The sequence below is a fragment of the Syngnathus acus genome, chromosome 3 (genome assembly GCF_901709675.1).
Source record: "Syngnathus acus chromosome 3, fSynAcu1.2, whole genome shotgun sequence".
In the NCBI taxonomy this organism is placed as follows: domain Eukaryota; kingdom Metazoa; phylum Chordata; class Actinopteri; order Syngnathiformes; family Syngnathidae; genus Syngnathus; species Syngnathus acus.
In genome coordinates this window covers 1589358-1615346 of record NC_051089.1, presented here as the reverse complement: position 1 = coordinate 1615346, position 25989 = coordinate 1589358, and the positions used below count along the sequence as shown (strand labels likewise).

Sequence of the window (25989 nt, the reverse complement as noted above, 5' to 3'; positions counted from 1 at the left end):
GTGTCCACTGCAAAACATTATTATTATTATTTTATAATTGTTGTGTTATCTGCCTTTATTCCTGTGCTCTTGGTTATTTTGTATGTTTCAGGAGGGGGTGCGTGTTCCAAATACAAATTTCACATTTGTATTTGGAATGGACTGGCCGTTGGAGGGCGCTGTAAGACCAAGCGTCCACGTCGACCCACCAGCATCATAACCAGTCATATAAAACCAGGCTGCTGAGTCAAGCTCATGGAAGATGCATGAAGAAAGAAGTCAACACTGAGATGAACTGTGGATGCTGATTGGGCTCTCTCTCTCTCTGCCTCCCCCCCCTCCTCCTCCTCCTCTCTCTCCCTCTTTCTCCCTCAAGGCAAAGTTGAGACGTCTGAGCTCAGGTTCAGCTCACCTATTTGGGGGGCAAACATGTTTGAATGTGTATCATGTGTCGATTGTGAGCAGGCACCTTGGAGGATGCACTAGCTGCAGTGGATCAATCAGGACAAAAACTGCCTCCAAACTACAAAGAAGCTTGTTGAGCTTATATTTTTTCCGCCTTCATTCATTTTTTCATTCATTCATCTTGTCAGATTCAAAAATGCAACAGCCAGAAGCCCGCCAGACCTCTCAGCCGGCAGACACAGAGATCTTGGACCCAGAAGGTACTATTTTATTGAATTTCACAGAAAAAGTACTCTAATTAAATTGTATGCATACTTTTACAAATTGACTTTTATGATCATCTTATTTGACTGCAATTATGTTTTACTTACAAATCTGCTATTTCGGGTTTGAGTGACTATGACAACTGAAATCATTTTTATTATTTATGTCATCTACATTGCATTGAAATAATTGTTTAGGAAGCACGCGAGGGTGGAATTTGCAGAAAGATTTATGACATTGCAACTCTTGAGTCCATTTTTCGTCTTGTATTTTTTTGCTTTTCTATTGCTTTGTTGCTGTCTTTGGTTTTTGTCTCACAAAAAGCAACTTCAAAAGAATAGTAGGAGAATGAAAAATTGTTGATTACAGGGTTCAAATCCAGACTTCATGTGTGTACGTTGTGTCAGAAAATATATGCTATTGGATTGAAAATAATAACAAAACAAAATAAACCAAGACCCAAAAAGTTGACACCTTAATGAAAAGCAAAAAATATAAGAAAATATTTAATGCTCCTACAGGTATGTTAAAATGAATCTTAGAATTTGCTTCATGAACCAGATGTATTTCTGAACTCCTCTCGGTGGCACTGTTGATTTAAAGAAAGTGTTTAAGAAATGGCAATCCTTTCAATCTTGTGTTGAACAGACAGTGCCATCTAGAGGGCTCAATTAAAACAACTGGTTCATGAAGCAATTTTGAAGCTTCATTTTTCCTTCACTAGTTTATACTTGAGAGCATGACTGCTGCCAGGGATTTGGGCTTCACCACTTACCACAAAATGAAAATACTATTCATATGGGCCTATGCTATTTCTTCCCTGCTTGAGAGTGTCTCCCGTCCACAGTTGCGTATTTACGGAGGAAGAAAACTGCTCTGTGGGTGACTGTGGCTCTCCTGATTCTGTCTCTGGTGGTGTTGGCCGTGGGTCTGATCTCCGCCACGCGCACGGACAACGTTCCCGTGGCTGGATATTACCCGGGGATCACTGTAAGCGCCTCCAAGTTTTAACTGACTTTGTAGAATCGTCCCAACTTTGCTTTCTGTCCTCACCCAGTTGAGTTTTGGGGCTTTCCTGGGCATCGTCGGCATCCATCTGGTAGAAAATCGAAGGCCAATGGTAAGTGTCCTGTTCCTTTTTTTTGTTACACAATCCCAGCTGGGATAGTATGCCGAAAAATGCCAAACATGATAAAGAGCTTGATCAATGAAAAGGAAAGAGGATACATGTGCCATATACAAACAATTCTGTTACTGTCATTACCTGCGTGTTTTACAGAAAACAAAAATTGAATTAGGATCGGTCGTTTGCTGAGTGGCCTCGTTTCTTTGAGACAGCCACACTGACAAAGTGCCTGATCCTGTAATAGGATGCGACACATAACTGTTGATCGAGTTTCCGACCTGAAATGCTTACTTTTTTTTAGTATCTAGTCTCAAGGATTTGTGACTTTATTTTTTCATAATAATCTCCCTATGAAAATTAGACAAAAAATAGGATTGGTCAAGGAGCCACTGAGAGAGTTTTGTTGTTCCATTAAACGGATCCTCAGTATCACATTCTGCATGAGGTCTGAAGTCAACACCGGAGACACAACAACGAGCACAGTACCCGTTATAAAAGCGGCACCCGATAGCTTAATGATGTCGTTAACACGGGCCAAGACCCAAATTGTAGTTTGCAGTGTTGTAGAACTACAGCTGTCTAATATTTTCCCCCTCTCATGTAAAATTAAGCTTCAGTACATGAATCACTCAAAAGGTCCCTATTAGATGTCATTCGATCAGGTTACAGTATGTACATTTTCTTTAAGACATCAATTGCGCAACAGTATTTCTCTTCCTACTTCGAGGCGCCCTGACATGTTTTACCAAAATGCTTGAACAGTTCTAAGTAGACTATCTGGACAAAATGGAGATATTTATTTTGTAGACATTTCCTCTACCGTCTGCATGACGAGCAAAGGCGACCAAGTGTGTTGTGGTGAATTTTTCATGTGGACTTGACGGTGTCGTGTGGCAGCTCAGATCCGCTTGTCAAGTCCGAGTGAAAATTTGACTTTGTATTGACACCTCTTTTAGCTTTTTAACAGTATGCATTTTGAAGTTGTGAATCATCGCTCAAATGCAAAACACACAATCATCTCTCAAAGTCAAATCTTGTATGTCCTGTGGATGTTTACCCGCCATTTGCCGTGCATGTGTTTGAAACTTTAATGGCGCCGGCCGGCTGAGGCCCACGTGGCAACATGCAGGTGTCCGCTTCCCTACTGAGGCGACGGCTTTCACTGTAAGAGGATAGCTGCTGGCTTGCTATCTGGAAAGAACATGTCATTGTAGAGCTACGCAGCTTGAAGCATCTTCATGTAACGCCGACCTTGTTTTGGTCAAGATGCTTTGTCGAAGAGGGATGCGCGTTTGAGCCATAGAAGCAAAATATTTTCAGCATTGATGTTTCAGAAAAAAACCTGTTGCTAATCCCTAGCCTTCATTCGTATCTATATTTTATTATTATTATTATTATTATTACGAAAACGTTATGGGCTGAAAAAATGAAGGCAAATTCAGAATCGGAACAACAAATTAATCTAGAATTCTTTACCTGTGACTCAATTAAAAAGATATTTAAAATGTGTTAATTTAACAGAATTATTCTTTTCATCTGTTTTTATTTTTTGTGGATATTTGTTGATCAGTTATGTTTTGGAGGTCATTTTAATTCTTGCAACTATTACAAGTGAATAAATACAGGTTCAAACAATTTCATTTGACGGCATGAAATTCTCTACTTAACAAAAAATAGAGAAAGAAAACGGTTCCTCCATTTGAACTGATGCTGCTGGCTCTTTTTAGACACAGCGCCTTTTACTTTATGACTAAACGCTTCGCCAATCTGGTTGTTCTGTTCTCACCTCTAAAAAGCGCTTGTCGACATCCCAGCTATATTTCACAGACAAAAGCCTTCCCGCCAGCCCGCTCGGTCACCTTGCAGCATGAAGTGCACTCTCGTATTTTAACCAACAGGCAATGGGATGCTCACTTGTTATTAGCAGCGATGAGGTGGTGCTCCTTCACTGGACCAGCGAGCACTGCAAAAAGACCTTGTGGTGACTTTAGTTACACAGCGTGCAAGACATCCTTTACACTTCTTCCTTCTTTTTCTGCTCAGAGGAGCAGATTCGAGGTTCTGTTCGGACAGAGCAATTGTGGTTTATGTCCTGACAGCTGGTGCATGTGAACTCGTGCTCTATTGTCTGCGCTGCTGGCCTCATCCCCGACTTGGAGCCCATAAAAGTCCAGGCATTTAAACAGCTAATGAAGTGGAGAGTCTGGGCTGGGGGCAGATAAAAACCCACCCAGAAAATGGTTACTTTTATTCGCCACTGTGATTTCATTCAATCAACAGTCACCCACTTGAGTTATTCGTAATGTTTTGGTTCCGCCGTCCAAAGGACGTTGTAATTCATTGTAGTATCCTCGATGTCACATAATAGCAGTGGTTTGTTTCGTTCTTTGACATTAGGGCGCCAATAATTTGGCCTAAAAGCATATGAAATGGCACACAACATCGTCTATTAGCACAATAACTTGAAAACGACATTTACTAGCCACTTTAGGCTCACAGAGCTGCTCTAATATTCGCCTCAGGATGATAAAACAGGAATAATAAAGATTAGTGATTAGACCTTGTTGAGCTTTCCATTCAACAAATTGGTTAAAATGATATAATTTTGAATTACAATGCGGTCGGGTTGAAAGTCATTTGGAAAAAAAGAATGTCTGCAAGTACCGTATTTCCCGGACTATAAGGCGCACCTAAAATTTTCTCAAAAGCCAACAGTGCGCCTTATAGTCCGGTGCGCCTTATATATGGACCAAATTCCTAAATTTAAACTGGCCCGAAGCATTGTGTCATGAAATCAATCAAAAGTGGCCCGCTGAAGACTATGAATCATGAATCAAAAAGACTATGGATCATTATTTTGTGATTATAAAGTCATTTGTTGCATCTGAAGTTGAAATAAAAGAGATAAAATGGAGAATGATTTGATTTGGATTAAAAATCTGACATGATGCATTAATGGTGCGCCTTATAGTCCGGTGCGCCTTATATAAGGACAACGTTTTAAAATGGGCCATTCATTGAAGGTGCGCCTTATAGTCCGGTGCGCCTTATAGTCCGGAAAATACGGTATTTACAAATATTCTGTACTGTATCATGATGATGTGGAAAATGAAGCTTCAAATTTGGTTGATGCACCAGTTTTTTTTTTTTTTTACTTCTGTGGATGGCACTCAACTGGACTGAAAGCACACTTTTATTCAAACCAACATCTAAAGGAGTCAGAAAATCAGACAACTGGTTCATGCAACAAATTTGAAGCTTCATTTTCCCACCACTAGTGGTGCATACTCACATGATTGAATAACGAATAATAAGTCCTTTTGCTTGTGTTGCTATGTAACATAACATTTGTCTCTCTGCACGTTTGTTCTCTCCAAGCTGATGGCTGCCATCATCTTCATCAGCATTGGCGTTATTGCATCCTTCTTCTGTGCTATCGTGGATGGCATTATCGCATCAGAATTTATTGTAAGTACAAGAAAGAAGGAAATTTTCTAACTCGTCCGGCTTGCTGTTCCGCCCAAGAAATGTACACAATGCAGCAACATAATTAAATTCTACGTTTGAGGACCTGGAAACGAGCAGAGCTCAGTTTGGCCCATTAACCCAGTGAATGATAAAATATATTTTAATGAGTGTTTATGACAAGGAGGAGTTTAAGTAGCTATTCAGCTTTTGGCTCGCAGTCGCTGATATTGATCACGGATGCCGCTGGCAGGCTCACAGGACAGCATCATTTATATTCATTGCTCTGTCAAGCCTCGCACAATGAAATCATTTAATGAGCTGCTCGGTTCTATCGTCCCGGTGCAGGAGGTCCGCTGCTAATCTGCAGCGTGAGCCGTAAAACTGCTGCTATTCACACTAATGGTGCAGTGTGCGCTTGCCCCAAATGCTGAAACCTCAAAAAAGGGGGGCCAACCCAAATTTGAAACACTAAATCTACTTTACAACCCTGCTCCTGGTTTGAACCCATACATTGAAACCCTAGTTTAAAACCCTACTTTGAAATCTATTTGGAAGCCCTAACCAAAGTTTGGAACCCAATTTTGAGATCTTTAAATGAGTTGGAATTCCTCACCCTAATTTATAACCCAAACAAACCCTAATTTAAAAACCTAACCATAAATGTAAACCCCAATAAGAAACCCTATACCTATTTTAAAACCCTACTTTGAAACGCTAACCTTAGATTAAACCCCTATTTTGAAACCCCAACCGGTTTTTCAAAACTCTACTTTGAAACCCTAACCCTGGTTTGAAACCCTACCACTAACCCCCCTCCTCACCCTTAATGCATTTCGTGTCTAATTTTGATTCTCCCACAGGACATAAGACCTTTGCACGAGAACATGTGTGATTTTTACACAAGTGGCTCCGGCTATGCCTTTGACAGCTACTATTCGGAGGTGAATCGACACACACAGACACACAAAAAATAGACACAACAGGGAGAGTTGATCTGGAATATTGAATTATTTTTTATGATCGATGTGATAGGGCATAATTCTGCTTGAGTCACTTTAAAAATGGATATATTTTTTTACACATTCCGATTCAGACTATGGACAAGTATGAATTGAACAGGATGGTACAGTAGGCCAAGCTCTTTCCAAATGTGTTACTTTACTGACATCTAGCGGTTGAATGGCTTTACTGCAATTACTCAAGAAACACAGTCGAGTTAGGCTACACTACTGAAAACTACAACTACGGTAGCAATACTCATAGCTTACTTGTGAATATTTATGAGATGTATAACAATATCTACTGGAATGCACCAAACTTGCAGATGACGTGCGGTTCATCTGGCAAAACCTGCAAGCTGAAGCTGAGAAGCAACACCTGCTACTGCTGCTACCTCTATAACTGCGAGAAGTAAGGTTTTACAATCATATCATACTTATCATGTGTGGTTATATATAACAGACCCTCACTAAAAAAAGGAACTGGTTTAAAACATTTGGATTTTTATGTATGACAGCACAGAGTACCACCCCCAGTACTTTGAGTTCACTGGGGTCAGCAGCTGTTGGGATGTGATCCACCTGTATCGTCTGCTGTGGTCCTCGGTGGTCCTCAACGTGACTGGCCTCTTCCTGGGGATCATCGCTGCCGCCATTCTTGGAGCCTACAAGGACATGGTGAGAAGAACCCGAGGAACCTCCAACATGAAAAAATGTAGTCCAGTCTGTAAATCTGCTTCTCAGTCCAACACTTCCTCTCTAACCTTTGCAGCAGAAGCCTGCTCCAGCAAGAGCCCCAAGCCCAGCGCCAGCGCCCCACATCCTGTACAACCCCACCCAGCACATGCTCACCTACGCTGGCTTCTGTCCTCCAGGGCAGAATCTCCCGGCCTACCCCAACTATCCCGTCCCAGTTCAGGTAGTGCCATCTAGAGGCCTCAACAAGCACAACAATGTGACGGAAGCATCTTGAAAGTTCATTTTTCTCATCAGCACAAACAGGTTTGTGTCTTCATGACATTTAGCCTTTTTTCTTCTTTCTTCAGGCTACTAGTTTTCAGGGACCTGCTAGCCCACAAATGATCCCCGAGGGTGGTCCTGTAGGAACTTCCTGTCCCTCCGAGGAAACCCAGAGTCAGCCACCCTCGCAAGGTGCCACCCAGATGCTACAGCAGGGCGGCCCCCAGGAACCAGGAGGAGGCTTCATGCTGACACCCAACGCGCCGGTCCTCTTTGGATCTTCTCAGAGCCCCTTTGAGAAACCTCCACCTTACGCCTACTGAAGCTTCAGCCAAAAGAAAACAAAGCTTTTGTGTCTCCGGTTTGTTTGCCTGAACTTAGAAGACATTTGATAGAAGGCCATTGTAGATGGAGAGGACAGTGATGAGGAAGATGTCTGAGTAGTGAACGTAATGCATGTGCGTTGAATAGGCCTCCAGCATTGATTTGTTGACGGACTGACTTCTACTCCCTAACCTTTAACCCCCCAAACAAACCCTTAACTGGGTGATGAGGCCTCTTGTTGGCCTGTTGGATAAAACTATTGATACTGTGTTGTCAATTTAGGCTGGTTCTTAGATCATTGCAATGCAGGCAACCTATATACAGTACAATATTGTTTAGTTAGGGTTGTTGCATGTTATTTTGTATTAGCCGGTTCCTATTTTAATCTAAATTGAAAATATCTTATATTTACTGTCAATAAATTTTAACGTGTCAAATCGGAGTCTTGTGATTGTGAACTAATGTTGCTTATAGAGGCAGAGTTGTTTTTGTGGCACAATGTTCCTGAAATTGTCATGCGATGTTTGGATGCTTTAAGGTAAGCAAGTTCTGGAGGTTTTTGTTTTTTACACATATAAGTGCTTCTAAAAAGAAAGAAAAAGTGGCTCCAGACCATTTTAGCCAATTTGGTTGTCACGTTCAATTTCAAACTATTTGTAGTATTCAGGAATTAAACAATGACTTCAAATGTAATGTGCATGTTAACAAAAAGGACCAAACTGCATAAAAGATAGACATTTACAACGTCGCCCTACAGCGTCATTACCGACATTTAATGCTTTACGCCTGCAGACATTAAAGATGATAATGAAACATAACGACGACCATACGTGAGAAGCGTAGAATTGAAATAACCTCTCGATTTTATTCCATCAGTATGGTGAAGAATTGAACTGCAAACGCATCCAAAATGAAAAACCATGTCACGAGTGTAGCAGAGTTAATGCTGATGACTTTGAGTTCAACAAGTCTCTGGTCTATTCGCTTGAGCTGCTCCATTAAACTATATAGTGTAATTCCATGCAATTTGAATGAAGGTTCCATAGAGCAGCCACCCGGGTTCAAATCCCGGCGGGGCTGGAACAATATTTTATCATGGAAAAATTTGCACAACCGCCCTCACCCCCACTTTGATTGGCTGTTAGATCTGTGACGTCACTCGGACACTCCATTAGGTACACCGCCATTTTCAGGTGTTCCTATTAACATTATTTTTCAATCATGGTCAAAGCTTACATGAAAATGAAAAGTGCCACACCCGCACTCACCCCCACTTTCAGGGTAACTTGGGAAACATATTGGAACGCGGCCCCGAGGACTAGAGCTTGACACCTGTGACCTTTGACCTTGATATTTCCCTAATGAAGTGGCCTGTTATTAGGTACACTTGAAAATGGCGGTGTACCTAATGGAGTGTCCGTGTGATCCCCTCGTTAAGTGCACCTGCGTGAAAAGTTTTAGCTCCTGCGGAACGTGAAAGGAGCTAAAACTTTTCACGCAGGTGCGCTTAACGAGGGTCACTTGGAAAACATGTTGGAACGCGGCCCCGAGGACTAGAGCTTGACACCTGTGACCTTTGACCTTGATATTTCCCAAATGAAGTGGCCTGTTATTAGGTACACTTGAAAATGGCGGTGTACCTAATGGAGTGTCCGTGTGATCCCCTCGTTAAGTGCACCTGCGTGAAAAGTTTTAGCTCCTGCGGAACGTGAAAGGAGCTAAAACTTTTCACGCAGGTGCGCTTAACGAGGGTCACTTGGAAAACATGTTGGAACGCGGCCCCGAGGACTAGACCTTGACACCTGTGACCTTTGACCATGATATTTCCCTAATGAAGTGGCCTGTTATTAGGTACACTTGAAAATGGCGGTGTACCTAATGGAGTGTCCGTGTGATCCCCTCGTTAAGTGCACCTGCGTGAAAAGTTTTAGCTCCTGCGGAACGTGAAAGGAGCTAAAACTTTTCACGCAGGTGCGCTTAACGAGGGTCACTTGGAAAACATGTTGGAACGCGGCCCCGAGGACTAGAGCTTGACACCTGTGACCTTTGACCATGATATTTCCCTAATGAAGTGGCCTGTTATTAGGTACACTTGAAAATGGCGGTGTACCTAATGGAGTGTCCGTGTGATCCCCTCGTTAAGTGCACCTGCGTGAAAAGTTTTAGCTGCTGCGGAACGTGAAAGGAGCTAAAACTTTTCACGCAGGTGCGCTTAACGAGGGTCACTTGGAAAACATGTTGGAACGCGGCCCCGAGGACTAGAGCTTGACACCTGTGACCTTTGACCTTGATATTTCCCTAATGAAGTGGCCTGTTATTAGGTACACTTGAAAATGGCGGTGTACCTAATGGAGTGTCCGTGTGATCCCCTCGTTAAGTGCACCTGCGTGAAAAGTTTTAGCTCCTGCGGAACGTGAAAGGAGCTAAAACTTTTCACGCAGGTGCGCTTAGCGAGGGTAACCTGGAAAACATATTGGAACGCGGCCCCTCGAGGACTGGTGGTCGACACCCCTGGTTTCAGTGAAAAGTGCCACACCCGCCCTCACCCCCACTTTCTGATTGGCTGTTTGATCTGTGACAGGAAGTGATGTCATTTTCTTCGTTTTGTTTTACGGCGAGGTGGCACCAGCTTCAATGCGCATTACCGACATCTACTGGTTGAAGTCATATGAACTGAAAAAAGAACGAATCACTTTAGGAAGTGATTCGTTCACTCTCGTTCACTGACAAGGTTCGTTCTTTTGAACGAATCGTTCACTCACGAGCCAACAGTATCGTATGACAACTGATGCTGAGCTCCCATCAGGCAATGGTAACATTTTTGAAAAATTACAATTTGGTCTTCATGCTCATTGAATCCTTTATTTTGCTTTTAAATACAATTCTCAGCCTGGAAGATTAAAACTTAATTGTCCCATTGGACACTGAGCTGATAAAACAAAAATCATCAGACATCACAACATATCTAACATGATTAAAAAAAAAAAAATGCATTCAATTCATGACAAAACTTGACAACGGTACACCAAAGTAAAGCAAAAAATAACACGAGATGCTTCTCAGTCTCAACATTCCTTTTTCGGTTTATTCAGCATTTACCAAATGAACAATTAAACAGTGATTCTGTGAAATTCTAATCAAGTTTCTGACTATTGCTTTTAATCCCATTTACGGGAAAACCATTTTATTTTGTATGAAGAACATTAAATTGAGCCTATAAGTGTTGTTTAACTTTGATGCAAAGATATCCTCAGTGAGTACGTACGGCGAGTTTCGGTCCTTCTATCAAGCATTGTACAAGTCACATTATTTACACACTTAGTATAATACAGCGCACTAGTTTTCCGTTCAGTAGCTTGTATGGTACGTTGGATACAGTGGTCGTTCACTTCTGCAGCCTCCTCTTCCTCCATCGTGATGTCATTGTCGGACTAGATTACGGCGGTTTTAGCATTAGCTCTGAAGGATCGAGATTTGAGATCTTGGTGCACAAGCGGAGTCGACACGTGTCACCAAATCATGACGTGACAGAGTTCGCCTGTTTTCAGAGCGCTCAAGTAGGCACAAGGTAGATTTTTTTTTTTTTTCAAGGTTGCAGGTAGACATGGAGTCGGTGGCGATGAGCTTCTGAAGATGGCTTCATGTTATACGCCATATCTACCTGCAACTATGTGCAAAGGTTTTCTAGAATATGCAAAATGAGTGGATGGAATGAACCCTTGCTCGGTCTGAAATCAAGTTGGGCAGTATTCTGCTTCGGGTCACAGTTGAAATAAGCAAGAGGAGCATAATCGAGCCTCGCGTTTTCCCGGGGATAACTTGAGGTAATGCGACACATGATGCATTCCATCTTATGACTGCTGACTGATGAAGTGGATTTTGTTGCCTTATTATTTTTCTTAGAATACGCAAAAAAAAAAAAAAATCCTTGCTAGAGCCTCCAGGCAGCAAGCACCATTGTCACAGTTGAGAAAAAAAAAAAAAAGGGTCTGAGGGCCCAGTAGGACCACACCTGCTTTACATTTCATGATATTTAAATCGAAGAAGTCTCCTCTCTACTCAAGGTTTGATTTTACAAATATTCTGGATTGGCAGAGAGCATTGTTGCAAGGTCACTGGTTAGAATCCAGCAGGGGGCAGGAGTGGGAGCGGATGTCGTTGTGTTTCTGGAGGGCCTGGTCCAGGTCTAGAGTTTGCTCGTTCACGGTGACCTTCATGCAGCCACTGAATGGCGCAGACACCGGTGTGGAGACCAGCGGAACATCTGAGGAAGAAGTGACGTGAACATTCAATGTCAAGAAAAAAATTCAAATCTGTCGTTCAAAAGCCTTCTGGACAAAATTGACAATGCGCTCACCATCGGGGAGACCTCCAATGAAGGTGCTGGACGGCGAAAGAAGGTTGACCTCTGCATCTTGGCTCCGTCCAGGCTCGCCGTCGATAAAGAGCCGGGTGCGGTTCCCGGAGATCTTCACTTCGATTTCATGACTCTCGCCATCGCAGAGGGGCGCCGGTGAGCTGGCGAGGATGACGTCACCCGCCGTTACGAGAACAAACTACAAACACAGGTCGTTCTCATTAAAAGCATTCCGGTTTTTTTAAAAAAAAAAAAAGGTGTTTTCCCGTTCACTTACGTCTCTCCACTCATCGATGCCAGGGTGATAGTCCGCCAGCGCGATAGAGAGAGGGACGGTGTCTTCGCGAACAATAGCAAAGAGCACCCCGATGGCAGTCGTCGGATATAGGGTCAACTGGACACTTAGGTTCTGGGACTCTACGGGCAAACCAAGATGGCTGGATGAACAGACATTTTCACACTGAGCAGCGTATCAGAAACACTACGCACCGTAGCTAATGTTGAAAAGCGCAAAGCCCGTGCCGGGGTAATACGCGCCGGGATTCTCGGTGCTGAAACACTGAATGTTCTCATTGGTCATGATGCTTTCTTGCATGGACCTGTCTTCTCCAGTCATCCAGCGCCACTCCTTCATACAGCCGTCCAAACGCGGGTTCACCTACAAACAGCGGCAGAGGTTGAGATGACCGAAGATACGGGAGGATTTTAAAAGGCAGACCTTGCTGACGAGGCCGCTCTCCTTAAAGGGGACTCCTCCTACGGTGAGGTTGAGCTCATGCATGTCCTTCTTCAGCGTGAACAGATCACCGTTAACGGCGATCTTCATGACGGCCTCCCTGTCGATCTTAATCACGAGACTCCGCCCCTGCTCCTCTACTGAAATCTAAAAGGAGAAACAGTTGCGATTAGGACTGATGCAGCAGACGGGGGGGGGTCCGCTTTTGGTAAAGAGCACCGACCTTCCTCCACTGGCCGTCATTGACGACGGGTCCGCTGCTGGTGACTCTGCTGACTGTGCCGTATTTCAGCTGCAACTCAAGTCTCCCATGATGAATTGCCAGCACGATCCAGGAGCTGTTCAGGTGGCCGCCGGCAAAAAAGATCACTCCCTCCGGGTCGTAGGTCCGGAAATCAAACTCTGCGGAAAAACTGAAACAGAAAAGGAACTGGATGAGTTGGTGAAAGAAAGACATTTTTTTACAAAATCATTTGTTTTCATCTCTGTCAAAACAGCCCTTCTTACTTCATAAACGATTTTAAAAAAAGAGAAGGACAAAGGAAAAGGTCCATCATGCTCACCCGGTGTTAATCCTTCGACGGAAGCGCAGCCTCATCACCGGCAAGCCGTTGAACATGCGGCCCAGATAGAGAGAGCGAGAATTCCTTTTCAGAGCCGGCTTCATACACGGAGTTATCGCCTGCAGAAATATCGAGATTGATGCCAGTTGGAGACAAGCTCGGACACGCATCATTCTTTGATGTGTTTCACTGAAGCGCAAAAGCGTTTATGGGTCAAAGAGCTGAATGAGCGTCAATCAAAAGGCTCATTCTTTCTTTTTCACCTTACAGCTCCTGAGGTCCTGCTCCAGCTTCCTGCCCTGACGCCCGTCGCACAAACAGCGGAAACTCCCCAAAGTGTTGAGACACTCTTCGGCGCACGCGCTGGCCTCACACTCGTCCACGTCTGAGAGGTGACAACCAAAGCAGAAATGAGGACTTCTGCGCCAACAGTTACAAGCGAAGGACTCAATCAAAACATGAATTTTTAAAAAAAAACAAAAAAAACATGGGAACTGGCTCCCTGTTAGCATCCCGAGGAATGTAAACAACACTGGTATCAAGTGCTGTTATCCTCCTTCTAACTAACCTTACATGGCCATGCTTGGTCTGGCTAGAATAAAACTCAATTACTCTCAAAGGAGAAAGGCTGTGGTTATGTAAAGTCTGTTTTCACACAGAAAAGCAACAGACCACCATTTCATTTACTCGCATGTCAAGAAAATAAATTCTCAACTAAAGATGACACTTAATGTTTTATTTTAGCTATATATTTTTCATTATATATATAAAATTTTTTAAAATATATAAATATATTTTTATAATATTTTATTTAATTTTTTTTATTATATATATATATATATGCCAAACGACCTGTTACCAACATAAAAAGTATTTGCTCTCAATTTGCTAGCATTCCTTTCCTGACCCCAAAACACAGCTGCATCAACACCTGCTGACACTGAAGCTGCTTCTCCACCAGGACTCGTGTGTGTGTGTGTGTGCGTGTCGCTTACCCACACAACTCTTGCTCTCATTGTCAAAGACGTAGCCAGGGTCGCAGAGACATTGGTAGCCTCCCTCGTTATTCTCACAGTGAGCTGATCCACAAACGTCGACAACATCTTGACATTCGTCCACGTCTTGAACAAAAACAGAAACAGTGTGGACAATTAAGAAACAATCACAGAACCGGTGATATCGATTTGAACACCTGTGCCGGTTGCGTGTTGTTGCTCACCAACGCACATGTGATGTCCTCGCAACATGTAACCTGGCTGGCAGGAGCAGTGGTAACTTCCCATGGTGTTGCTGCACTCGTGGTCACATCCTCCATTGCTCTTGTTGCACTCGTCAACATCTGTCAAGGGAGGAGGGGGGGGGGGGGGGGGTCACGGTCCACGTGAAGGCAGCAAAAACAGTACCGTGAATTATTTTTGGCGTCTGCAAGGAACACGCAATGTTGCAGTTCTGTTTGAGTGTTTTGGGACTTCACAGTCATCTGCGGCGGAAAAGACTCCAGCAGACTACTGAATCCTCAATTTCCACTCTCGCTAAGGTGGTAAAATGAGTCACGGTGGAAAAGTGCAAATTGGGTGGCTGCAAAGCATATTCCGCTCCACCTCACAGTGTGCACTCTTTCCAGTTTGGGCTCTGACATTTTATTTTGTATTTTCATATCTAAAAGTGGAAGCCTTTATGGTCAGTTCCTCCGGGGAAGACAGCATCCTTCCTCTCATATCTATTACACACTAGAATATGTGCTGACCTTGCAGGAATGGTTGTTAAGGCGCCACAACAAAAAAGTTTTGTTTATATTCTAACCTCATGTTCGTGTCGTCAAAGATTGAATAAAAGTAGTTTTACAAACGGGATTACAGATAGACCTGCAAATATTTTGTTTCGATTCACAACTGTCTGTTACTTATCAAGATGAGGCAGGAAATAAAAAGTGTTTTTACAGAACATTGTCAAGGCTTAGGACATCCCCCAACACGCTTTTACATTTTTGTGCAGATGGAGATCAAGGCGATGACTGCCAGAATTTCAAGCATTGCAAAATACTCCTTCCTTAATTTCTCAACAGATAACTTTAAAATCTCGTTAACAAAACCTGTCTGTGATTCACAGTCGATCATTTATCTTTCATCTACTCACTGTTTTGTTTTTCCTGAGTATGTGTGTGTATATATAATAAAATTAATAGTAAATATTAAATATAATATAAATAAATAAATGTTATATTAAATATAATAAATAAATATTAAATATAATAAAAATAAATACATATTAAATATAATAAAGATCAATAAATATATATAATAAAATAAAAATATCAAATATAATAAAAAAAAATATAAAAACATGTTGCAGGATGTTGTCCATATAAGTTGTCACAAGTTGACAAAGGTGACAAGGAGCACCAATGGCAAACTATTGCATCTGCTAACCCCCACCCACTCCCGTAAATCTTCATTATTAAATCTCTCATGGTGACAGTACCTTGATCACAGAGGTCCCCCGTCCAACCTGAAAAACAGTGACAGAGGAAGGCACCCTTTTTGTCCTCGCAGCGCACGCTTCCTCTGGCGTGACAGTGGGAAGGGGAGCACTGATCCGGAATGTCTTGTTGTGGGAAAAACAAAAAAGCAGACAACAAATTTAGCACGTGATCGACATAGGTTGGACCTATTTGAAAATAAACAGCGTCAAAATTCACTTCTCAGAAATATTGTGCCACAACAGGTTCTATTCTCCGAGTCTGATATGTGTCAAAAACTTTTGTTTTCTTTCGGTCGCAGGCTAGTCCGCGCAAGTCTGCGCACGCCAGCTCGAGCTCGGCATAGCGGGAGCGTATCGAGCCGAGTGAGCGCAGGGCCCGGAGGAAGACGCAGATGCTCGTACAAGTGTTGGAATCCCAAAGAGCGCTTTTGACATCGCATTTGAAAAATAACACTTGCCTCTTGGCGGTGGTCTCAACATAGCAATAACACTCAAACCAGATGTGCGCAGCTACTGAGTGAGAGCGAGCGCAATGTGCATAGTCAGACCAATTCAAAAAAACTTTATGTTGTCCATCCAGAATGGACACAGGACATCATTTTGCAGTTAAGGAGAGGAATGCACACAGGCACAACAGCTGAGTCACCGCCCCCCCCCTCCATCCACTGATGCAGCAGAAATTTCACGTCACCTCTGACGACGAAGGAGTTGCGTGCGAGCGTGTGACGAAGGAAGGGGCGTCACTCAGCACTGCACTGCGTCATCATGCTGCAACGTTTAGTCATTACAGGCACACACCAAAGGTAACTTGGATTGGGTAGCTACGTTTCTTGCTGCAGCATTCACTACTGCAATGCAGCCCCACGTTCTACCAATACAATCCCACGGAGGAAAGTCATTTTATTCACAGTGCAGAAGATGAAAGGCGAAGGGGAAAAAAGAAAAATGCAAAGCAATACAATGTATAAAACTTACTGTGGACGCATGTGATCAGATCATCTTTCTTCTTTGGTGAACCTCCAAACTTCTCCAAACAATCTGAGCAAAAAAAAAAGAGCTTAAGCAAAACGTTAGCTTGGTAAAGCTCGGCATTGTGGATGGCGACCACTTACTTAAATACTTGGGGTAGAAGTACTCCTAAAGGAGATAAAGACGTGTTAACACACTTGAACTCAATTCTTAAAGACAAACATCTACACAAACTCATGACATTAAAAAAACAATGACACATATTCTGTCTTGACGAAGCTAATACTGCAGCGTAGCAACACAAGTAGGGCAAAATACGAGAACTCCAAGATCACGGCCTGCAATAGGTGCCAGCCATTGCCAGAGGCATCCTGAAAATTCTCGGAATTCCCGATAATGAACAGCAATGCTGCAACCTCTGGAAAAAAAAAAAAATATCTGCCAAAAAAGTTCAATCCAGATTCTTAATTATCTATGGCATAATTCATTTTTGCTGCATGTGTGTGTGTGTGTCACACAATGGAATCGCCTCTTGCAGTTTGCCGAGTCAGAGCTGCAGCGGAGAAAAGTGCAGCGTCACAGGCAATTTGAGAAGGAATAATGCGCCTTGCTTTGACGCCGCAGTCTTAGTGTTCGAAAAATGAAAAAGCCTACAAACGTGCGCGCTTGTCACTTCGACTCTACGAGAAGCAATTTGAAACGTCACGCTCTGCTTCTTCAAGGTCTTGCCCTTGACAGAAATAAACCTTCTCACTACACAAAAGGGTTTCAATGTCAGTATGCGGAATAAACAGCTAAGATGATGCAAAACTATTTTCACAAATCATCAAAATGATTATTATTGTTCAACCTTTTGGAGGAAATTGTGTGTCTGCAAAACAAGAGTGGGAGGGAATGTATGCAGATTAGGGGCACATGCCTGAGCGGAATGAAAACGCCTTTCTCAACCAAGATTTGTTCTATAATAAGAAAGCCGCCCGATTAGGCGTGTTTACGTGCATGTGAGGGAAGCGTGTGGGGACATAAATGGGGCACACGTGTCTGCCACCTTGCACGGACGACGGGAAACCAAATTCAGTGGAAAAGTGAAATGAATTCCCCAACAGATAAGAGATGATGACACATTTGCGTGTTTGTGTGCATACTTTTGAAAAGGGAGTACGAGGACTGCAGCAATTTCTGCAGCATGGCAAAAACAAAGACTTAGTCATGCTGACTCAACGACCACCACGGAAACCAAAAAGAATTGATATATTTTCAAAATATGTCCATCAAACCCCAATCCAATATTTTCATGCTTGTCAGCGCTGACAGAAGCATCAACAACAGAAGCTCAGACTGTGAATCAGCACTCACTATAAAACACGCCCAACTCATGCCAGAGAGGAGGAGGCAGATTTGGGTCATGAGTGTTGTTTACACAGTGGAAATAGTACATCAAAACACGATTAGGAAATGCTGCAAAATACCATTTGAAAAAAACCAAGTGTCATTGTGTAAAATCAGCAAGGCCCAATATTCGGAGTCATTTTTGGTGCACTGACGCTTTTGAAGTGATGGCAACTCACAGTTTCGGGGTCGTTTTCAAACACTTCCCGGGCCTCCTCCTTGGAACACTTCTCCTCTACACACTCCCTCTCCAAGTGTCCTTGCTTGGTCTCCTCAAAGACTTGATTAGCTCTCCGGTGTCTGCTCAGGAACTGGTTTGCTTGTTGCTCTGTCAGGGAGACTGGGCAGAATGAAATGCAAAATCAAAAGTACTCAATTACATTTCTTCTGTCTCTATTAAAAGTCCCTAAAATGACAAAGCTTCAAAGCTTGACTTTCGCAATGGATGTTTTTCTTTCTTTCAAATTGCGTCATGAACAGAGGCTGGAAAAAACCTTCCAAGCAAGTAAAGATAGCTCCACCAAAAGTATTGGGACAGCAAGGTGATCCTTTGATTTGTTGTATATTGAAGACGTTTGGGTTCATTGAGACAGAACTTCATTATTTTTCAAGTTATATAATTCTATTTTTCATTACATACTCAGGACAGAGCACTTTGGTTTGAAGCCACCCATCCTTTTGATCGGAAATTCAAATGTCTTTCATATACAACAAAATACCTGACCTTGCCGTTCCAATATTTTTGTGGGGTGCTTATATTTTTAAATGCAAGGATGACTCATAAAAAGTTGTCAGAAAAATAAATACCTGGGGGGGGAAAAAATCTACCGATAACAAAATATTTGTCGATCGTGATTTCCCATGCAAAGACAATCCACGACAACAAAGACGTATTTGGGGACAAGAGGTCAGGAAGCGTGGAGGTCTCCACCGCGGTGGTCCAACGCTATTAAAGCTGCGCGCAGGGGGACACCATGACTGACTGCCGTTTGTCATCACAACACAAACGCCAAGCGACACTTAGCACCGCAGCGTAGCGTAGCCGCCTAGCATGCGAGTGTTTACTTACTATGACTTGGGGAGCAGCGAGCGGCCAGTAGGATTAGCAGCGCGGTCGATGCGAACCACTTTGTCCGGCTTGCACGCATCGTGTAGCCGCCGCGTCTGCACCGAGCACCGTAAACTTTTGTCTTAAATAAAAATAAAAAAAGTCCCCTCTGTCTCTTGCGGCTGTAGATTGGAAGGTGGTCTTCCAAAATGACCACCGAGGTGTGTTGGAGGCTAAAGAGGCGTGTGCTCCCCCCGCATGTCTCTGACTGCTACGACGCTGTCGTCCTCCTCGGGCTGCGGTTAGCTCGTCTCCATTGCGGTCCGCACTTTTTGTCCTTTGGCTCCTCTCCTCTCCTCTCCTCTCCTCCTCTGCCGCCGCCGCCGCCGCCTCCTCCTGCTTCCACTTGCGTGCGTGCGCGTGTTTCGACGATGCAGAGCAGTCACGCACTTCTTTGCAGATGAAAGCATGTGGCAAAATGCCTTTTAAAAGGTAGTCATTGTAAAATCAGAATTTTATCATTTGAAATGTATTATTATAAGTTGATATTCATTTAAAATTGACCTTGATTTGCTTTATACATAAGTGATGTATTTTATTTTATCTTATTTATTATGTTGTTTATTTATTATTTATTCATCACTCCTATTTCTTCATTGTTTGTGCCTTCTTGTTTTTATTTATTTTTTGTGTTGTTTACTTGTACGTATATTGTGTACCATGTCTTGTCACCGTGGGATAGTGGGAACGTCATTTTGATTTCTTTGTGTGTCTTGGCATGTGAAGAAATTGACAATAAAGCAAACTTTGACTTTGAAGATGGAGGAGCAAAGGAACAGATGATCAAAAATAAAGGAACATGGAAAGGGAGGAAAAACCTGGAGCTCGAATATTGGCTTAAGTGGGACAGTCAGTAAGGTGTTTAAGATATTGTCATTTATTTAATTGCTTCAATTTTGAGTCAAGAATTTTTATTTTGGTTCATCCTTATATTATCTGTCGAGAGCTATCAATGGCGATGAACGAGTTAAATGGGCTCAAACAAGACAATACAATCTGGATTGTAAGAAAAATCTTCAAGCAAGTGTTGGACTTTTATGTCAGAGTATTTCTCCCCGCAGACAAGATCCGGCGGCGACTTTCAGCCAGGTTGCAGGTGGCTCGGGAGCCCCGCTCCGGTCTTCAGGGGCCCCGCCTCTTGCTCAACACATGTTACAGAGCTCTCCAACTTTTCTTGGAATGACTTGCTTGCAGCAAAATGTTTCAACTACGTCATCCAACTTCCAGCAAACAAGCCGTCGTCGTACATCACAAGTATAATCAGAAAAAAAAGTGTGTCAAAAGCAAGTCTAACAGCTATCCCCCGCCTCTTCTTGAGACGATCCTCCCTCCCGTTCTGTGTCCTAAAATTGGAATTTCCCACAAGGGGTGTAGGACTACTGCAAAGTGGTGGTGGTGTTAATTAAGGTCACTCTCCTTGCTGCGGAAGGGCGTCTGTTTCTGGGGTTGAAGCGGGAGGACAAGAATGGGACTTGATACTATTGTGCTTGCTCAGGGCCTCGTCAAAGTCCAACATCTGGCCGTTGACGGAGATGTCCATGCAGCCGTGATAAAAGGCAGTCACCGGGGTGGCATCCCACGGGACATCATCTGAAAGAGGAAAATAGATCCATTTTCTGCTCAAAAAGTAGCACGCTCCAATGTAGTCGGACACAATTAATCTATTTTTGTCATCGCGATGACATCAAACGTCTGGTGTCAATTCTTACAGTTGCTTACTGCTGCACATTCAACTAATGAGACCGCAAAGAAACACAGATCATTGATTCCTGGAATCAATCAGGACGGTCACTTGGAATTGCTTAGAGGGTTCCTGTAACTACTTGAAGCTTGCTTTGAAGCATTTTTGGGAAGAAGTCTCAAAGACAACACGGGATATTCGGATTGAAATCATTAGCGTACGTCGCCGTCCGTGTATGATCTTCGCTTAAAGTGGCCCATCTTGTTGTTGTTGTTCATCTATTTGTAACTGACCCGGTATCCCGCCAATGTAGGTGCTGACTGGGCTCCGCATTGTGGCGTTGAGGCGCTGCAGCGCCTCCTGCAGGACGTCGGGCGCGATTTCCCTGACATTTGACGAGTTGGCTGAGATGGAAATGTCAGTCGGCGTAGCGCTCAGCAGCACCGTTAATCTGTCGGGGTAACACAATAGCAGCGAGTCCAGCTTTGCCACCATCACCCCATCCAAGAAAACTTGCAGGCTCTGCGAGAGAAAGCGATTTTGAGCAAGCTGTTGACGGGCAAGGTCAAGAAAGGTTTTCAATGTGCACATACGGCGTCAAAGTCGCCCTGCGTTAGCACGGCGAGCGACAACGGGACCCTGTTGTCGGAAACCAGAGCAAAGAGGACACCTGTGCTGCTCGAAGGACGTATACTCATTCTTAAATCCACTTTCCAGCTTCCAGAGTCACCTATGCAAGGAAAAAGTGGCTTTGTGAGGAAAAACAGAAAAAACAAACTCCCTTTGTGGACTGATGAAGTCTGACTTAACTTACTCACTGTAGTCAAGGTGGAAATGCGCCAATCCTTCCCCGGTGAAAAAAGATCCTCGTTCCACATGTGCGTAGCAGTGTTTGCTTTTCTTCTCCTTGATGGCGTCCTTGACCCCGGAGGCGCCCTGGTTCATCATGTTCCAGCCCCGGATGCAGCCATCCAGTCGAGGGTTGATCTACGGCAGATCGAGGCTCATTCCGATCAATCGCTATCATCCGTTATCATCAATTAGATGCAGAAGGGAAGAAAAAACATTTACAGGTTTAATGAGACTGTTGGTGCGGTTGCGGACACTGGCGATGTAAAATTTGGTCTCCAGTTTGCCGTTGACCCCGGTAAAGAGACTCTCTGGACTGTTGATGCTCATGACAGCTTCCTTGCTGATCTTCACGCTGATGCTCTTCTCAAGTTCATCCACCGAGATCTGCGTGTCACACCGCTGTCATTTCTATTCCGACACGATCGGATCTATTCTCGTCGGTCTACCATTGCGTTCATCTTACCACGTGCCACTGTCCATCGTTGATGGCTTTCCCTCCGCTGGTGACCTTCATGGTGTGCTGATTTTTAAACTGGACCTCGATGCGGCCGCCTCGTAGCCCCAGCATGAACCAGGCGTCCTGGGAGGACTCCGCATAGAGAATAACTCCCTCGGGGTCAAACGTGCGGAAGTCAAACTCGGCTGCAAACCTGCCATTCACACACACAAGGATATTTACGTTAAAATTATTTATTACAATTATTATTTTTTTAAAAACGACTAATTGTTGCTACTACACGTTCCTATTTAATTATTATTAAAATATCGATTTAATCTGATCTATTTTCTTCCTCTCTTTTGTTTTTGCTTTTATGGTGTTTATATTTTGTCTGGCCGTACTCACTTTGTCGTCTCCGGCAGACGGAAGAGAAGATAGATGACGGGGAGCCCCGCAAACTGCTCCCCCAGGTACAACATCTCAGCGTACTTGGAGTCGTACAAGTCCACGCAGACCGGGATCTTTTCACAAGTTCGCTTGTCGTCGGCCAAGCGGAGGCCCCGGCGGCCGTCGCAGCGACACGAGTAGCTGCCCACGTTGTTGACGCAAGTCCCGTCGCACACGTTGCCCTCGCACTCGTCCACATCTGCAACCCGGAAAGAGATAATGTGCGCTTCTTGGCATGGAAAGTGATTTTGAAATAATCACTCGGTTCTCTCAATCACTCACCGTCGCAGCTTTTGGAAGTGAAATTGTAATTGAAGCCGGTTGGACACTGACATTCAAACATTCCCGCCGTATTGACGCATTGAGCGGGTTCTTGACAAATACTGGGGTACATTAAGCACTCGTTGATATCTGAAGACAGATAAAACTCCTTTTGAGACTTTACAATTATAAAACCAGGGAGAAAATGTAGACCTTACGTAATTCCCGCTTTCATTTCACTTGTAAATGTTTGTTCCCTGCTGTAGTGCTTGTGACGTAATAAATATATCATTTTAACCATGAATGTTCGAATCTTAACAAACTGAGTAAACGGCAAAATAAATCGACACGCAAACAACCTGTCCCGATCAAAAATGCGAGAAAGTAAATGTTTCTCAAAGAGTCAGTGCGTGTTTAGAGAGACTTTGTACTGAACTAACACACCAGACAATCAGCGGCAAACAACAACAAATACGAGCGATGATGTCCGTGGGAGGATAAGCAAACAAATCTTTTCCGATTTCTTTCGATTCAAGTCAACGTTGCTCGGCATTGCTGCTTTCGAAACAGTTGGATGAGCGAAAAGTCAACGCTTTGAAGCAGCTGTGTTTCCACGACAGGGGGCAGAGGAAAAACATCTGTCCTCAAGTTATACAACCATGTGAACAACAAACAGCCGTGTAGAATTTAAAATGAAGCACGACGGCAAAATCAAAACCACAAATAGTGAATAAATATAAAGAAGATAAATATATATATATATATGTAGAAATAAAATGACTCTTTGCCAGTCGATCAACACTGTCTGTCACTATTGAATATTTAAAAAAAGCTTTCGATTATTCCATTAATTAATCGAATAATAGGATCAATTTTCATTTTGCATGAAAGTGCATTGCAAAAAGATTTTTAATAATAATAATGCATCTGATTTCTATTGTGCTGTTTTGAACAAAAAACGATGACTTGATTATTAAAATAGTCGTCAATTCATTTGATAATCGATTACTTCTCGATGAATCGAACAAAATCCAACTGAGATGTGCGTTAGTCTTACCCACACAGTTGATGTTGTCCCGGAGATAGTAGCCATCTTTACACGTGCAGTGGAAGCTTCCGGGAACATTGTCGCATTTTTGGTTACATCCCGCTGGAAATTTGGGATCTGAACATTCATCGATGTCTGCGCAAAAGGACAAATGGCGAATTCGCATTTGTAGACTCAAAGCGGTTTTAAAATAGAACTCACCATTATCACAGCATTTTCCATCCCAGCCAGACTTGCACACGCACGTATAAGTGCCTTGACCGTCAACGCAGCGCTCGGTGCCGTGCCTGGAGCACGGAAACGGCGTGCACTGATTGCTGATTTCTGCCCAGCGACACAAACGTTGTGATGTCACAAAAGCAACGCAGGAAAATGCTGATAAACACGGCAAGACAAAAATGTTTGCAAAGACTGCTGGCCAACATCTTTTGTGACCTTAAACCAACCCTGAGAAAAACAGCTCCCCACCTTTCACACAAGTCCGAAGATCCGACGGGATGGCCGAACCGGAATCGTGGTTGCTGATGCCAACGCGGTGGTAACCCAGACACTCTTGAAAAGACATTATTGTTTAGCACAAAGATAAAATCATCGTTCAATTAAGTCCAATGATTGGTCTGTCTGCAAACTTACCGACATACCTTGGATAAAAGAAGTCCTGGAAAAGAAAATGCTTTTTTTAAGGACGTTACAGTGACAGTAAGTGACACATTTTCTGTGCTCTTATTTATTTATAGTTTTATTATTTAGTCTGCAATGTGACTCGTACCATCGTCAGTCATGTGTCTAATAGAAATCAAGTGCTTATGGATGGATGGATGGATGGATGGATGGATGGATGGATGGATGGATGGATGGATGGACGGACCCAGGAAAATGGCTCTTTTTTTTCCTCTGTGATTGACTGAGGTGGCCCTCCTTACCGTCTCAGGGTTGTTCTCAAAGATCTCCCTGGCCTCCTCCCTGTTACACAGCTCCTCAACGCACTCCCTCTCCAGGTTGCCCTTCTTGTGCTCCTCAAAAAGCGAGTTGGCCCTCCTGCGCCGGTTCAGGAAGTGCGACGCTGTGCTCTGGCTCAGAACTGGGACACACATGGAAACACAAGCGTGAACACACGTGTTCACCAACCAGTTGTCTTTTTTTTTGCACAACATGCAGTTCCCGCACACGGGATTCATCCCAGCAGCTTCATGTTACAATAACATATGACAGATCCAAGCAGGAATTTAGCCATGTTTGCTTCTGACAGATGGCAGATGGGAGCTGGAGCCTGCAAGGATGAAGTGGCCAAGCCAAATTGCTCTTATACGAACTGGCCTAGAAAAAAAAAGAGCTCATTGCGAAACTGAGATTTCCAAGAAATGACCTTTTGTTAGTTAGTATAAGCGCCTCGTGATGTGCCCACGTACTTTCAATGTTTAGACACACTTTGTGTTCACCCGTTGCAGTAACAACAACAAAAACAACAAAAAAGTAGCTGAAGTTGCTCAAGACAAAAACTTCTGGAAAGGAATCAAAACAGGCGCAAACTTACATCGCGAAGCATCGGCGAACGTCAGCAGAAAAACCAGACATGCCGAGACAAGATTCTGTCTCCACATAGTCGAGTCGTTTCGTCCCTCTAGGCCCCGCTTGGCTCCGGTAAAAGACGGACTTCAAACTTTATTCTTCCCGAAAACGCTATGCGACTGCTGCGGAGGGGGGCAGAGAGGGCAGGCTGCAAAGTGCGTGTGTGCGCGCTCATTGTGGGTGGAACTCATGCAGAAAACAGATTTACTTCGCACAATGCACGCCGGGAGGTCAGCAGCTCCACAATGTGCTTGTCAAAAACAACCCCGTCATTGGGATCACAGGGACCCAAGTCAAGTGATCCCTCGCTACTTCGCGTTTCGTTTATCGCGGCTTCACTACATCGCGGATTTTTTCCCCCCCAAATTAAAAAAAACATTTAAAAGTCAAAATAAAACTTCTAAGTTGAGGAAACGTGTCTAACTATTAATAATAATAATTCATTAAATTTGTATAGCGCTTTTCAAACACCCAAAGACGCTTATTAGGACGATGTAGTATTGCTCCAAATGTTCGTTTACATTCCCTTAGTCCGTTTTCGCGTGTTAGCACGATCGCGAATTAG

The 25989-nt window shown here is 43.4% G+C and overlaps 3 protein-coding genes across 5 annotated transcripts; 1 reads left to right on the top strand and 2 right to left on the bottom strand.

Annotated features, from left to right (window-relative positions):
• The first annotated feature begins 361 nt into the window (after positions 1-361).
• On the top strand, positions 362-7961 carry LOC119120148 (transmembrane protein 255B). Of its 2 annotated transcripts, none has more exons than XM_037246778.1 (9): positions 362-644; positions 1496-1638; positions 1706-1768; positions 5153-5242; positions 6103-6183; positions 6567-6652; positions 6759-6918; positions 7013-7159; positions 7308-7961. In XM_037246778.1, exons 1-9 carry the CDS (start codon positions 581-583, stop codon positions 7521-7523), a joined length of 1050 nt encoding a protein of 349 aa, XP_037102673.1. In that variant the 5' UTR covers positions 362-580; the 3' UTR covers positions 7524-7961. The 2 variants fall into 2 exon arrangements, with proteins under 2 accessions (XP_037102673.1, XP_037102671.1); XM_037246776.1 differs by having other exon boundaries at positions 7287-7961.
• A 2405-nt stretch (positions 7962-10366) lies between these two features.
• gas6 (growth arrest-specific 6) lies at positions 10367-19443 on the bottom strand. The gene is made up of 15 exons (XM_037247729.1): positions 19089-19443; positions 18199-18359; positions 16774-16798; positions 16637-16699; positions 15662-15784; positions 14400-14519; positions 14176-14301; positions 13444-13565; positions 13181-13299; positions 12841-13030; positions 12600-12764; positions 12371-12539; positions 12159-12298; positions 11882-12080; positions 10367-11788 (listed from the first exon to the last, which is right to left on the bottom strand). The coding sequence occupies exons 1-15, from the start codon at positions 19165-19167 to the stop codon at positions 11637-11639; spliced, it is 1953 nt and encodes a 650-aa protein (XP_037103624.1). The 5' UTR covers positions 19168-19443; the 3' UTR covers positions 10367-11636.
• Positions 19444-19981: 538 nt separating this feature from the next.
• pros1 (protein S) lies at positions 19982-25612 on the bottom strand. Of its 2 annotated transcripts, XM_037247921.1 has the most exons (14): positions 25390-25609; positions 24779-24936; positions 24489-24513; positions 24324-24407; positions 24057-24179; positions 23865-23990; positions 22829-22957; positions 22505-22745; positions 22124-22310; positions 21880-22044; positions 21627-21795; positions 21402-21538; positions 21102-21330; positions 19982-20717 (listed from the first exon to the last, which is right to left on the bottom strand). In XM_037247921.1, exons 1-14 carry the CDS (start codon positions 25454-25456, stop codon positions 20536-20538), a joined length of 2022 nt encoding a protein of 673 aa, XP_037103816.1. In that variant the 5' UTR covers positions 25457-25609; the 3' UTR covers positions 19982-20535. The 2 variants fall into 2 exon arrangements, with proteins under 2 accessions (XP_037103816.1, XP_037103817.1); XM_037247922.1 differs by lacking the exons at positions 19982-20717; positions 21102-21330 and having other exon boundaries at positions 21404-21538; positions 21623-21795; positions 25390-25612.
• Between the last annotated feature and the right edge of the window lie 377 nt (positions 25613-25989).

Excerpts from the sequence above, each read along its gene's own strand:
- gas6 (XM_037247729.1), bottom strand. The coding sequence starts at position 19,167 with ATGCGTGCAAGCCGGACAAAGTGGTTCGCATCGACCGCGCTGCTAATC. Across the intron at positions 14,520-15,661 it reads GGGGGACCTCTGTGATCAAG|ATGTTGACGAGTGCAACAAG; the intron begins GTACTGTCACCA and ends CTCCCTTGACAG. Across the intron at positions 12,540-12,599 it reads AGAGCGGCCTCGTCAGCAAG|GTGAACCCGCGTTTGGACGG; the intron begins GTCTGCCTTTTA and ends CGCTGTTTGTAG.
- pros1 (XM_037247921.1), bottom strand. The coding sequence starts at position 25,456 with ATGTGGAGACAGAATCTTGTCTCGGCATGTCTGGTTTTTCTGCTGACG. Across the intron at positions 24,408-24,488 it reads CTTTTATCCAAGGTATGTCG|AGTGTCTGGGTTACCACCGC; the intron begins GTAAGTTTGCAG and ends TGTCTTTTCAAG. Across the intron at positions 23,991-24,056 it reads TGGAAAATGCTGTGATAATG|ACATCGATGAATGTTCAGAT; the intron begins GTGAGTTCTATT and ends CCTTTTGCGCAG.
- LOC119120148 (XM_037246776.1), top strand. The coding sequence starts at position 581 with ATGCAACAGCCAGAAGCCCGCCAGACCTCTCAGCCGGCAGACACAGAG. Across the intron at positions 6,653-6,758 it reads TACCTCTATAACTGCGAGAA|CACAGAGTACCACCCCCAGT; the intron begins GTAAGGTTTTAC and ends TATGTATGACAG. Across the intron at positions 6,919-7,012 it reads TTGGAGCCTACAAGGACATG|CAGAAGCCTGCTCCAGCAAG; the intron begins GTGAGAAGAACC and ends TAACCTTTGCAG.